Here is a 14,715-nt window from a genome sequence, read left to right as displayed (position 1 = left end):
TTTTTTTTAAGCAAATAGGTTCAGTTTCCACATTTAGTGGTTTTTCTGTAATCTCTTCATTATTGATTTCTAGTTTGATTCTATCATAGTAAAAAAATAGCACACTGTAATTTTGGATCTTTTAGTTGATATTCCTCTCCATTCTTGATTCCTTCATCCTCCAGCCTCTAAATCTGATTCTGCCTTCTAAATATGCCTTAAACTCCCTGCTTTGTCTTTTGGGATTCGGGCCCATTTGATTTCTCACATGGATTGTTTTAGTAGCCTCTTAATTTGTCTCCCTGCTTTTAATACTATTAGTTCTAGTTTATCTTCCCCAGTGCCATAATTTTTCTTTCTGAAATGCAGATCTAACATCGTTATTCTCCTCAGGAACCCTTTTCTGACTTTTTTTTTTTTTTTTTTTTTTTGCAATGTTAATTCACTTTATTTTTCTTGTATAAAAACCCTATGTTCTAGCCACAGCTGGAGCTTGGGTCCTCTGCACGGACACTCTGGTGTGGGTCTTGACAAGGTGGTCAGTGAATTCCTGATAGGGAGACTTGGTGAACACAGTCTGCTTCCAGAGATCGGGGGTCAGGTAGCTGTAAGTCTTAGAGATGGCATCAAAGGTGGCCTTGGCAGAGTTGCCCAAGGTGGCAGTGCAGCCCCTAGCTGAGGTGTAGCAGTCATTGATACCAGCCATCATAAGCAACTTCTTGGGCACAGGTGCTGAGACGATGCCAGTACCCCTGCGCATGGGGATGAGATGCACCAGCACAGAACCACACTTGGGAGGGCTGTCACCTTGCAAGGGACGGTGTGGGGCTTGCCAATCTTGTTCCCCCCAGTAGCCCCTGTGCACAGGGACAATGGAGAGCTTGGCCAGGATAATGGCCCCATGGATGGCAGTGGCCACCTCCTTGGAACACTTAACACCCAGACCGACGTGACCATTGTAGTCCCCAATAGCAACAAACGCCTTGAACCTGGTGCGCTGGCCAGCACGGGTCTGCTTCTGCACCGGCATAATCTTCAAAACCTCATCCTTGAGAGAGGCCCCCAGGAAAAAGTCAATGATCTCAGATTCCTTGATGGGCAGAGAGGAGAGATAGATCTCCTCCAGAGATTTAATCTTCATGTCTTTGACCAGGAGGCCCAACTTGGTGACAGGCATCCATTCCTTATCCTCAGCTTTGCCTCCGCGAGCTCCGCGGCCTCGGCCCCGGCCCCGTCCACGGCCGCGACACCGGCCCCGGATGCCACTGCCGAAACCTCCGTGGAAGCCACCGCGGTTCCCCATCCTGGGGCCTCCGGGCCCTGCCGCTGCACCGGCGTCATCCGCCATTTGGTGTTTTATTGGAGAAGAAGCCCCTTTTCTGACTTCCTATCTGCAGTGTAAAGCCAAACACTATAGCATGATGTTTGTTTAAGGTTGTCCATGATCCCACTTCTTTCCAGGTGTACTAAACTACTTCTTTTAATGAATCTTGGATAATGTTTTGGGCATCTGTTCCTTTGCTCATCTTTGATAAATGATTTTTGCTCTTTCCAGCATCTTTTTTTTTTGTAATTAATTATTCATTTATATATTCCCTCCTTTAACTCATACTTCTAACTTGTAGCTTAAGTATGACTTTTTTTTATGGTTCTTTTTTGCCCAAAGTTATCATTTCTACCTTTGTGCCATCTCTACACTATGTGTGTGCTAAGTATATACTTGTGATGTTGTAACTTTATATTCTACACTATGTGTGTGCTAAGTACATACTTGTCATGTTGTAACTGTATATTGTAGCATAATGGTTATTAAGAATGCTGACTCTGGAGCCAGAAACCAGGTTTGAAATCCCAGCTTCATCACTTACTAGTGGTAAAACCTTGGGCAGGTTATTTGACCGTTTAGTTTGTTTGTTTGTTTATTTTTTGAAACAGAGTCTCACACTGTCACCGAGGCTGGAGTGTGGTGGTGTGATCTTGGGTCACTGCACTCCCAGGCTCAAGTGATTCTCTTGCCTCAGCCTCCCAAGTAGCTGGGATTACAGGTGCCCACCACCATGCCCAGCCAATTTTTTGTATTTTTAGTAGAGACAGAGTTTCACCATGTTGGTAGGGCTGGCCTCGAACTCCTGAACTTAGGGTGATCCACCTGCATTGGCATCCAAAGTTCTGGGATTACAGGTGTGAACCTCTGTGCCCAGCTGACCTTTTTTAAAATCTGTTTTCTTACCTGTAAAATGGTGATAATAACAGTACCTTGTACTTCCCATAAGGTTGTTTCAAGAATTCAGTGAGTTAAAATGGGTTAAGTATCCCTTATCCAAAATGTTTGGGACCAGAGTGTTTCAGATTTCATATTTTTTCAGATGTTGGAATGTTTGTATTATATGCTTACAGTATTCCAAATCTGAAAGTTTGAAATGTGAAATGCTTCAATAAGCAGTTTCTTTGAGCATCATGTCAGTATTACAAAAGTTCAGATTTTGGATCATTTGGGTTTTGGATTTTTGGATTTGGGTTGCTCAGCTTGTCTACATGTAAAGTTCTTGGAGTAGTGTCTAGCACAAAGTAAGTGCTCAGTCGGCCGTAGCTTTAATTGTCAATATCATAGTCTGTCTCCTCTTCATATTTATTACTACTGTAAGTGCTTAAACGTTGTGTGGGTTGTTTGAGCAGGAGCTTTGTACCTTAACCAGCAGCACATAAGAGGGATAAGTAAATGTTTGTACTGTGAATGAATGAATGAATGAATGAATCCAAATTTGCCCCTTGCTTTTTTTTTTTTTTTTTTTTTTACAGTCCAGAAGTCTTTTATTTTTTTTAACACCTATTATGCCATGAATTCATAGGGAATAGGTTCCAGCAGCTCAGGCTCCTTCCCATTGGTTCTCACAAAGTGTGCTTCTCTGGGTGGAGCAGGCTGTCGCTTCAGTTGGACCCAGGTACCTTTCTCTTTGGCTTCCTTCTTTTTCTGATCATTTTCCTTCACATGTTTTAGGAAGCTATCTCGGCTCTTAGAGTGCTTGATGTGCTCAATACGCACATTAATTCTCTTGGCAAGAATCTTGCCCTTAACTTGTTTGTTTACAACAATGCCAACAGCATGCTGGGTAACATTGTAGACTCTTCCAGTTTTGCCATGATAACATTTGTGGGCATTCCTTTTTGAACAGTACCCATTCCCTTGATGTCTACAATATCACCTTTCTTATAGATTCGCATATATGTGGCCAAAGGAACAACTCCATGTTTTCTAAAAGGCCTAGAGAACATGTATTGAGTGCCTCTCCTCTTTCCCTTTGTGTTCGTCATTTTGGCGAATTACTGGAAGATGGCGGTTCCAGCCAAAAAGAAACTCCCCTTGCTTTTATATAGAAAACAGACTCAAATATGTGAAATAATTTGCTCAAATGAGTAAGTTAGGACTCAGATTTTGAAAGCATCAGTTCAGGGCTCTTTTCACCACACCTGCTAACATTTTGTTTTAAAATTTCTCTCCTATCTTGTATGTTCTAATTGCATGTCAATTTATCGAAATTGGAATAAAAATTAAGAAAAGTGGTATACTTATAATGAATACCCAATAGAATTGTTGTTGTTGATTTGTAGATAGCTTACAAGGAGGTTATGTCTGATTAGAACTTTATCTTTGTATCTTTAGCTTTTAAAAATTACACGGGAAATGGAAAGTGCAGGTCTAATGCAAAATTGAGTCTCTCTCTTCACACTGAGATGTTAGTCAGGAGAGGGTGCTCTAACATTGCATTTTAAGGGTTGAAGTTTCTTGTTACCACAAGTGGTGTTCACATTTTACATTTGTTATTTTATATTAGAATTATTTTAGGAGAACAGTTGTTGGTCCTTCTAAAGAATACTTTGTAAGTAAACCCTAATTTTGGTTTAGATCTTAGACCTTCGAGCACAGAATTTAGAAAAAGCTTCTCATTTTGTCAACTATAAAATAAATATCTGTAATGGGAAATTTTGCTCTGTGCAGATTGACTTACTTTCAGAACAAGTTTTGAAAAGAAGAAGTTGAAATTACTTTTTGAATTTGGAAAATATATATATAGGCATGGGCTGCATGATTTTGGTCAATGATGGACCACATTTAGGATCGTGGTCCTAGAAGATGATAATTCTTTTCACAGTATCCTTTCTATGCTTAGATATGTACATACTTATTGTGTTAGAGTTGCCTAGAGTATTCAGTGTAGTAACATATTTTACAGGTTTATAGCCTAGGAAGAGTAGGCCACACCATGCAGCCTAGGTATGTAGTAGGCTATGGCATCTAGGTTTGTGTGAGTACACTGTGATGTTTGAAAAGCGAACGAAATTGCCTAACAGTGCATTTCTCAGAACATATCCATGTTGTTAAATGTCCCATGGCTGTATTGATGTTGATCTTAAACATAAACATAATAGAATGACTCAGAATTTAATACTTTTTGTGATTTCAAAAGGAAATTTTAGCAAAATGCTTTAGCGAAAACCTGTATATAATTTTTTAAAAATACATTTAACATTTTAATCATAAATACTGAGCAGATTCTTGTCTCCTATTTCCAGTCTTTTTAAGGTTGTGGAACTGGAACGTAACCCATTTATGCGGGAGGTTGCAACTTTTTGTGTATGAAAAATCAGACCTTGGCAATGACCTTGAACAGTTGGATATACAGAACTCCCATAAGCATAGCGTTCCAATAATAAAACACTAGCATACATGAATTAATGTAGTCTGTAAACTAGATTGTTGAAATGTGATTTACATAGCATTTTATATATGTGGTATCTCTTCATTATTTTTGAACTTTTTCATATATAAGAATAGGCTTAGAAAGCTGTGAAACACATTGCTACTCTATGGTTTGTGTTTGTCCCGCAAATAAAGTAAGGCAATATTCACAGCAATCATCAAATTACTTTGGTTTGCATTTGTAGTTACATGTTTGCAATTACAATGAAATGTAATCCTGTTTCCAGTGAATCATAATGCAGCAACTTTCCGAATAGGAGGCATTTATTTCAGTGACATGAACTTGGGCAGTAGTTCTCCAGTATGGGGAAAATTCTTTCAATGCTGATTTTAGAATGCTTGCATTAGTTTGCTATATCAGTACAGATATTTAGACAAGAATCGTGTCCCTTCTGAGAATATCCATTATTGCTACACCATGTGGCAATGTGCACATGTACACGTGTGTGCGCGCACAGACACACACACACACATATAAATGCAGTAATGAAAGAAAAAAAAGGAAAAAGCAAAGAAATATTAAAATATATTCCATTTGAGGATTGAATATGGAAGACTAGAGCAATGTAATGAAGAAAATAAAGTGAAGAAATAGACTTACTACTATTCTCATGCAGTCATTTTTTATAGGGCAATAAATTGAGCCTTTAGCTAGTTGGGTCCTCTTATTTACACAGAAAATACAGTTCAGGACAGGAGTTGGTGTTCTGTATCCATGGATTCTGTATCCATGGATTCAACCAACCATGGATTAAATATTTGGGGGAAAAAGCAATAAGTAATAATAATACAACAATAAAAATGAAACCACAAAAAATCCAATATAGTATAACAACTATTTACATAGCACTTTCATTGTAATAGGTATTATAAATAATCTAGCAATAATTTAAAATATATAGGAGAATGTGTGTAGGTTATATGCAAACACTATGCCATTTAATATAAGAGATAAGCATATGTGGATTTTGGTATCCATCGGATCCTGGAACCAATCCCCCACACATACCAAGAGTGGACTGTATTCCAGGTTCAAATCCTTACTACTTCCTTTTCTATTAAATTTAAGTTAGATGGCAGAAGTAGCAACATAATAGCTAATAGTTGCATTATGATTTACTTATAGTTATGGCTAATGTGGTTTCTGTGTTGTGGGTTAGAAGCCTCCTCACAAAACTGGATATAATATCTGTTTAGACGACTTGCACAAATTAGTACTTTTGAAATCCTTGATGTAAATCAGATTATAGTGTAAAAGAAACTCAGTACCTTTAATTTTTGCCAGTTCTGTTTTCTATTATAGATTTTCTTGAGTATCAATAGATTAATCAGAAATAAGCAATCTGGGAACCAGTCAATTCAGATAGCATACTTGTTTGGAATTAATATCTTTGCATCAAAATAATTCTAACATAAACATCTGTATTGAACCACATGTGAATTATAGAATTTGACAATAGAAATAAGTAAATGGTTATTTTACTCTTAAGTTGTTCAGGTGCATTTTTATTTTTTAAAAATCATTACAAGATGATTATTCTTTTTTTCTTTTTTCTTTTTTTTAATGGAGATGAAGTCTTGCTCTTTCGCCCAGACTGGAGTGCAGTGGGGCTATCTTGGTTCACTGTAACCTCCACCTCGCAGGTTCAAGCACTTCTCTTACCTCAGCCTCCCGAGTAGCTGGGATTACAGGCACATACCACCACGCCTGGTTAATTTAAATTTAATTTTAAGGAAGCATTTGTTTCAGTTTGTTTCCTAATTCTTTATATATCAAGACAAAGGAGTCATCATTCTTTACTATCTGGGACCAATGAAAATTTTAAAAAATCTTTAAAGATTTTTACAGGGTCTCACTCTGTTGAGTACAGACCATGCCTGGCTAAATTTTTTTGTATTTTTTGTAGAGACAGGGTTTTGCCATGTTGCGCCAGGCTGGTGTCGAACTCCTGGGCTCAAGCAGTTTACCCACCTCAGCTTCCCAAAGTGCTAGGGTTACAGGCATGAGCCACCATGCCCAGCCCCAATGAACTTTTAATAAAAGGTATATATATATATATATATATATATATATATATATATATATGTACACCTTGTATGTTACATATAAATATATAGTTATATATAATATATAAAAAATATGTTATTACATATATAGTTATATAATACTTATAAAATATATACATAATACATATTATAACATAAATATTTTTATATATTTATATATTATATATATTTTAAACCATTTTGCAAATAATTTAGAGAAGTTAGAATAAAGGAATAGTGTATGACAACTTCATTAGAAATTTTAATACCTGTTTAAATACAGAGAATTCACATTTTCATTTCATATTTTCTGTGTTTTAAGGTATCTAAAACGGTCAGCATCCCCTGAATGCAGCTAATTGCTCATTATATTTTATACATTCAGATATACTCTGAGAGGTTCTAGCTTATTACTTCTGGCTCTTCTTGCATCTAACATGTTAATAATACTTGAAATTTTTAAAGCCCTTGACAGCTCATAATTTCATTGTAAAATATTTTCTTTTTTATGTGAATAAACACCAATTAAACTGATCAGTACTTCTTTTTCATTTCTACGAGATCTAATTCCTTCAGTCTTTGTATGTAAATATGCCTTTTGCATTTGCCCACTACCAAATAACTTTGGGTGTGCAAATAGCATAAAAGATGAAATAATATTGTGACACATTCTTTTAGTAAAATGGAATGGTCCAGGTTTTTGTCATAAAATATCATGTAATGAAGTCTTTTCTGTTGATAAAAAGCTGTTAAGATTACCATATGTTCCTTTTGTCTTTAGAAATATATTGTTCTTCTATTAGTTCTCGAGCTCTATAAAAATTAGGATATCATCTAAAGACTCAGAGTTTATTTCACTTAAATGATCAATTTCACTGTTGTCATTAAAGTCTAAAGTACTGCTGTCTCTCTTTGTATTTTATCCTGATTTATCTAATTGTGGAACATCTTTCTCTGTCAGTTTTTTTCTCTGCCATTATAGGTAGAAAATGAGAAACTTGGGATTTTCAACTCTGTTAATGATAGCTAAAAGCTGACTCCAGAATGGGGTCTGCATTTTTTTTTTTTTTCTTTTTTCTGAGACAGAGTCTCACTCTGTCACCCAGGCTGGAGTGCAGTAGCACAATCTTGTCTCACTGCAACCTCTACCTCCTAGGTTTAAGTAATTCGTTTGTCTCAGCTTCCTGAGTAGCTAGGACTACAAGTTCATGCCCCTATAACCAGATAATTTTTGTCTTTTTAGTAGAGATAGAGTTTCACCATATTGGTCAGGCTGGTCTCGAATTCCTGATGTTAGGTGATCCACCTGCCTTGGCCTCCCAAAGTGCTGGGATTACAGGCTTAAGCTACTGTGCCCAGCCTGCATTCTTATTTTACACTTTCTTGAAAGATGTTTCAATACTTTAGGCAGCACACTAAGAAAATGAAAGCAGGGCACATTCTTGTATCATCCTTGTAGGCATCACGTTATTTTTTCAAATTCTTACTGTTTTAGTCTTTTTTAGTATAATTGGGAATAATTGACAAATAATGATGACAGATAAGTTGTAGACTGATGAAATAGTAAAATGTTTCAATATACAGGAAACAATAAGATCATTAAGACCCTAAAATATATCTTAGAATTATAAAAGGATCCAGTGGATCCATATGGTAATTATTAGATGGAGTTAAGTTTTATCTTTTTTTTTTTTTAGTGAGTTTTTTGGAATACCTTTAAGAATGAATAAGTCATGAAGTATCAATCATTAAAATAGAACTGCTGAAAAAAGAAACTCAGAACCTAAAATTGGCTCCATTGGATCTTTATGTTGTACCTAGGGTTAGTCTGTGGACTTCCATGATTTATGCGTTCAACAGCTATTAATTATCTACCTTGTTCACGATTCTCTGTACTTATAGTTTTCTCATTTTTTAAATATTGAGGGTAAAAAATAATTGATGATTGAGTCTCATGTTTAACTTGAATTCTGATCCAGATATTTACTTTAAAAGTTATTTGGGTTGGGCACAGTGGCTCACACCTATAATCTCATTACTTTGGGTGGCCAAGGTGGGAGGATTGCTTGAGCCCAGAAGTTTGAAACCAGCCTGGGCAACATAGTAGGACCCTATCTCTATAAAAATAAAATAATTATCCAGGCACAGTGGGACATGCCTGTAATCCCAGCCACTCAGGATGCCGAGGTGGGAGGATTACTTGAACCCAGCAGGTCAAGGTTGCAGTGAGCTCTGACCATACATACCACTGCACTCCAGCGTTGGTTACAGAGTAGGACCCTGTCTCAAAAAAAAAAGGAAAAAAAGTTACTTGCTTTTATATTATAGATTGCTTTAAGATACGATATTTGGTTTAGAATTTGCTTATAGATTCACAAAAGTGTTTCACACATTTGTTAATGTCAGGGAATATGTAAAAAAACTGGTTTGCTAGTCATTTTATGTGATCTCTAGTGAATCTTAACTAATAGATTGCCTATTAATTTTGCTTGGTAGAATTCTTTGTAATTGTATTCTCAGTGCTGTTTAGAATTTGGAAAGCAATATTCTGTTACTTTTGAAATTTTAAATCTTTTTAAATGAAATCCAAGTTAATCAAACTTTAATTAAGTGCCTATATTCATCTTTAACCCTATTGCAGATACCTAAGAGAGATGTTCTAAAAAATAAATTGAAGACATTAAAATATCTGTTTTGTAAAAGTATAAGGCATTATTTAGAGCTTGTACGATTGTAATACTTCAGAGAGAAGGATCAGAATTGGATTGAATCTGTAACTTGTCTATAATGCATTGTGTGTGTGTGTGTGTGTGTGTGTGTGTGTGTGTGTGTGTGTATTTTAATTTTAGGTTTTGACTGAGGCCAGAATTTTTCCTGGTTCCAGAATTTTCTTCAGTATTATTTTCTCCATATGTAAGGATTGATTAGAGAGAAATTTAAGGGTTATTATGAAGAGATATAACACATGTAAGACTAAAAGTACCCCCACTGTTTTATTTTTACCAACAGGTAAATTAATTTTTTTTTTAATCTGAGACAAAGTCTCACTCTGTTGTCCAGGCTGGAGTGCGGTGGTAGAGTCTTGGCCCACTGCAACCTCTGCTTCCTGGGCTCAAGAAATTCTCCCACTGCAGCCTCCTGAGTAGCTGGGGCTACAGGTGTGTGCCACCATGCCCAGCTAATTTTTTAAATTTTATTTTCATTTTTGGGTAGAGACAGGGTTTCACCATGTCGGTCTCAAGTACTTGAACTGGTGTGGAACTCCTGACTTCAGATCAAGAGATCCACCCACCTTGGCCTCCCAAAGTCTTGGGATTACAGTCTTGAGTTACTGAACCCGACTCATCCCAAATTCCTACCAAATAAATACGTGATCTGTATAAACTGATAACTTTTTCATAATTAGGCAAACATAAGCAAGAATAAATTACACACACACGCACAATTTAATATATAAACATTTGGTGTATTTTTAAATTTTGCAGGTCTAGGAGTAACTCATTAATATATTATACAGATAAAGACAGGACTATGTATGACACCAAGAGTAGTCTTCTTTTTGCCTCTGTTGTGAGTACAGGTTGAGCATCCCAAATCCCACAATCTGAAATCAAGAATCTAAGACTACAAAATCCAAAACTTTTGAGCACCGACATGACACTCCAAGGAAGTGCTCATTCCAGCATTCAGATTTCCAGTTTTGGGGTGCTCAGATGGTAAGAATATAATGCAAATATTCCCAAAATTGAAAAAAAAAAGAGCTGAGATCTGAAACACTTCTGATCTGAAGCATTTTAGAAATGGGCTACTCAACCTGTATTATTTAATTCTGATTAACGAAGTAAGCTAATTCACTTTAGATTTTTTTAAAGGATGACTTAAGGTTTGTCCATTGAAATATACAACATTTGTATTAGTCATGTTTATTTATTGCCAAGTAATTTACTTCGCTGTGAGTAATAGTTATATTAGCAAATGTTCTCTTATTTCAGAATTTATTTTTTTAAATTCAGAATTGGGTTTCAGAAAAATATTCCATGGCTCAGGAAAATGTTGACATTATATTATGTGAAAAAGGTTATAGTACAGTTTGTAAAGGATAGTCCTAATCTATATTTAGAGATGTGTGTATAGGTAAAAGACTGGAAATTTATACGGTATAATAATAGTAATAACTCAGAATAGGTGATTTGCATGTTTTTTAGGTACTCATCTTGATTCTTACAGTTTTTAAAAATTTTAAGTTCTAAAAGTAAAAAGCATATTTAAATAAATTTACAAAAACCAATTGTCCTTTATGAATACTGGGATGATAATTAGATGCAGCAGTACTGTGACATACAGTGCACATGGCTGATAAAGAATGCCTTTGCTCACAGGTTTCTGTGGAAATGAAGTGGTTAGAAGGAAACCACCTGATGCCTGGAAAATGTATCATACTAGCCCAGCATGTCACTGTAGAATGTAGCTTTCCTGTGATTTGTGATTAAAGCTCCTGGCATTTGGTGTTAAAATATGTGTTGGAAATTTATTTTGGAGTTGTAGTTATACCTTTACATGTTTATTTTCTCAAAATATACTCTTTCATTTTTAGGCATTATCCAATTGGTTTGCTATTTGATCTTCTTGCATCAAGTTCAGCTCTTCCTTGGAACATCACAGTACATTTTAAGGTATAGTTTAAATAGCATTTCCCCTTTGTCCCCTTTGTGATACATAATAAATAGAGTAGAATTTTGTTTGTTTCTTTTTTGTTGTTGTTGTTAAGCGAAGTTATTTATTGCTTTTCCCATGATACTCTTTTAGTTGCTAAGCTTCAATGAGTATTTGTCTGTAAGATACTTTTCAATTTTTTCCTGACTCTTGGCAGAAACACTTAAACTTTTAATATATAAACTCCTTTTCTTAATTAGAGCTGAATACACTGTTTAAAATTTATGAGTTTTTGAGCCAGGTGTGGTGGCTCATGCCTGTAATCCTATCATTTTGGGAGGCTGAGGTGGGAGGATCTTGTGAGCCCAGGAGCTCGAAACCAGCCTGGGCAACGTAGGGAGACCCTGCCTCTATAAAAAATAAAATTTATGAAAGTTTTGAAAGTTGGTGTTAATTTTTTAAAGTCAGCTAGAAAGAACAAAAATCCCGCATGTTGATGTAATTCTAAGGTCATTTTGATTGAATTAAGAAAAGGTTAGGAGATGGAAATCCAAAGAGTTGACCTACCTCTGTTTTGAGAAATGTTCATTCCTGTGGTTTTTAAGACCAGACTAAATTTAGTGTGACCTAATTTTGTCTCAATATTTTATGAAGCACTGGTCTCTCATTCCCCAAACCACTTTGCTTCTGCTCTGTTCCCCACCCCCAATTCAAACACCATTTGGATTTTGTGATTGGAAACACTTACATTAGTTGATCATGAACAGTGATTCCTTCTCAAATAGCAATGAGGGGTTGGAGAGAGGCATGTAGAGTTTGAAAAAGTCTTTTAGGTGTCTGAGTTTCTTTCCCATTAGGGCTGTCCATTCATAGTTACTGCCGAAAGGGTGCTCATTCATTCTTCATACGATGCTTTTCCTTCCTGTTTTACTGAATTTGAGTTTGTGGGTCATTAGAGCTTATTTCCATATACATTTATAATGTGCTTTGCACAATACCGTGTTGTTGAACACCTTAGTTACCAAAGAATAGTACAGATAGAGCACATAGTTCTGTTATGCATGAATTTCAGTTACTGTGTTACATGCAGAGCAAGGAATGCTTGCATATACAACAATTTAAGTTTAGAGAGGTGTGGAGATAAAGCTACTTCAAACATATTAAGGATAGGGGTGCTATATTGCCTAACAAGTCTTTACTGTTAATGTTGGAAAATAATTTCAATAATTAGATTTTTGTGTGTGTGAAAAATAAACTCTAAAGTACTTTGAAATCTAGATTAAAATATATCATAGCTGTCTATTTATTTATTCACTCATTCATTCATTCAACAAATATGGAGATTTTTCTGTGTGCTGGGCCCTGAAACCCTTTCAATGGATTCATCAGGTCAAATCTGTTTTCATGATATAATAATATCAAGATGTTATTGCCCCTTCCCAGTGTATTAACATTTACAGTGATATGCAAGAACAATAGTGGTTAAAACTGTGGGTACCTTAGCACAACCTTCACTCTTTTTTTTTTTTAATTGCATTTTAGGTTTTGGGGTACATGTGAAGAACATGTAAGATTGTTGCATAGGTACACACATAGCAGTGTGATTTGCTGCCTTCCTCCCCATTACCTATATCTGGCATTTCTCCCCACAACCTTTAATCTTAAATACATGCCTTTTTAGTATCCTGCATGATGGAATGGGAAGTACATATAAAGCTATTCTGTTGCATGCCAAATATGTTGTCTTGAGGAAAAGCACTTGTGCCATTGTTTGGTTGCCAGCTGAACTGGCCACTTACTTTCATGAAACACCATTATTTACTTGAAAGAATGATTGACAGACAAACTGTGGTTGTTGAGACTTTGTTATTTGTCAGACATTTTCTTGAATAAAGTCAACCTCTTACTGCAGAGAAAACAAGTGATAGTATTTGTTGTCAACAGTAAAATTTGAACTTTTAAGTGAAAATTAGAATTTTGGAAAACATGATGCCACTATGAACTTGAAAGCTTTATTATTCTTAAATAATTTTCTGAAGAGATTGGTGGTCATTTTAACACCTGATATTTTATATTTTCACATAGTGAAAAGTGTCAACATTTGGAAATCTAGGTAAATCAGTCAGCATTTCCAGATTACCAGTGCTTGGTGTTACAAGATTATGCATGTGTAAAAACACCCATTAAAAGTGCATGTGTACAAAAAAATCCCTTCAAAGTGCAACATTAGAATAAGAGATTTTAATGTAACAGTTTAAAATGTTCATTGATAATGTTTCAGATTCCACATTATTATTACGATAAACTGGATGGGCACAATACTTCACACCTGCAATCCAGGCACATTGGAAGGTCAAGGAAGGAGGATTAAATTGCTTGAGCCCAGGAGATCAGTGAGACCCCATCTCTACAAAAAGTTTAAAAATTAGCTGGGCACAGTGGTGTGCCCCTGTAGTCCTAGCAACTTGGGAGGCTGAGGCAGGAGGATCACTTAAGCCCAGGAATTCGAGTCTTCAGTGAGCTATGATCAGACAACTGCACTTCATCCTGGATGACAGGGCAAGAGTCTGTCTGTAAAGATAAACAAACAAATAAATAAATAAAATTAGCCAGTTATGGTGGCATTCACCTCCAAGTTCTGGGATTACAGGCCTGAGATGCTGCGCCTGGTGAATTAATGTTTTTTAAATGTTTCAGCTCTAATTTCTAGTGTAGTAAATATCAGTAATATAATCCACATAAATATAAACTCTTTGGGATCCTTAGTATAGTAGGTCATACATTTTCTTCCAAGTAGAAAAGTTTATTAGAGAAATCAAATAAAAAAAGACTCATAGTTAATAAGGAAATCGTAGGGAACATTTAGAGTTTAATCAAGCTACCTGTGTGTTTCTTTCAGCTGTTCTTACTTACTCTTTCTGATCCTGGCCTGTTAGAGGAAAATTATTGCCCAAATTTTTTAATAGAAAAAAATTATTGCTCAGATATTTTTTATAAAAAAAACCTTTTATAGAAAAATGAGTGTATACTAATATACACATTTAGGGGAGCATAAGGACCTAGCTTACCTCAAAGGTTATCTTCAGGTGTTTATTTGATTGCATGTACTGACTGGTTTAGGCCTGCCTCTATTTTACTGCCTTATGATTCTTGATTGATTGTAATGAAATTGGACAAGGGTTAATTTTGAGGCAGAAAAGCAATGCTTTTAGTGAGGAAGCAGTTTTTAAAGGTTGTAGAAAATAGTTCATTCATTCAACAGATTGGATGTATTGAGT

The 14,715-nt window shown here is 35.7% G+C and overlaps 1 protein-coding gene and 1 pseudogene across 9 annotated transcripts in view; one reads left to right on the top strand and one right to left on the bottom strand.

Moving 5' to 3' along the window:
- Positions 1–14,715, top strand: part of ATG5 (autophagy related 5) — a 277,829-nt gene that overhangs the window by 27,275 nt on the left and 235,839 nt on the right. For all 9 annotated transcript variants that reach the window (XM_078369889.1, XM_017971288.4, XM_078369890.1 and 6 more), the window contains one exon: positions 11,379–11,457. In XM_078369889.1, coding sequence (XP_078226015.1) covers positions 11,379–11,457 — 79 coding nt within the window. The remainder of the gene's footprint in view (positions 1–11,378; positions 11,458–14,715) is intronic.
- On the bottom strand, positions 449–1,351 carry LOC118152932 (small ribosomal subunit protein uS5 pseudogene; annotated as a pseudogene).

This window comes from Callithrix jacchus, chromosome 4 (genome assembly GCF_049354715.1).
Source record: "Callithrix jacchus isolate 240 chromosome 4, calJac240_pri, whole genome shotgun sequence".
In the NCBI taxonomy this organism is placed as follows: domain Eukaryota; kingdom Metazoa; phylum Chordata; class Mammalia; order Primates; family Cebidae; genus Callithrix; species Callithrix jacchus.
This window is presented reverse-complemented; position numbering and strand designations above follow the sequence as displayed.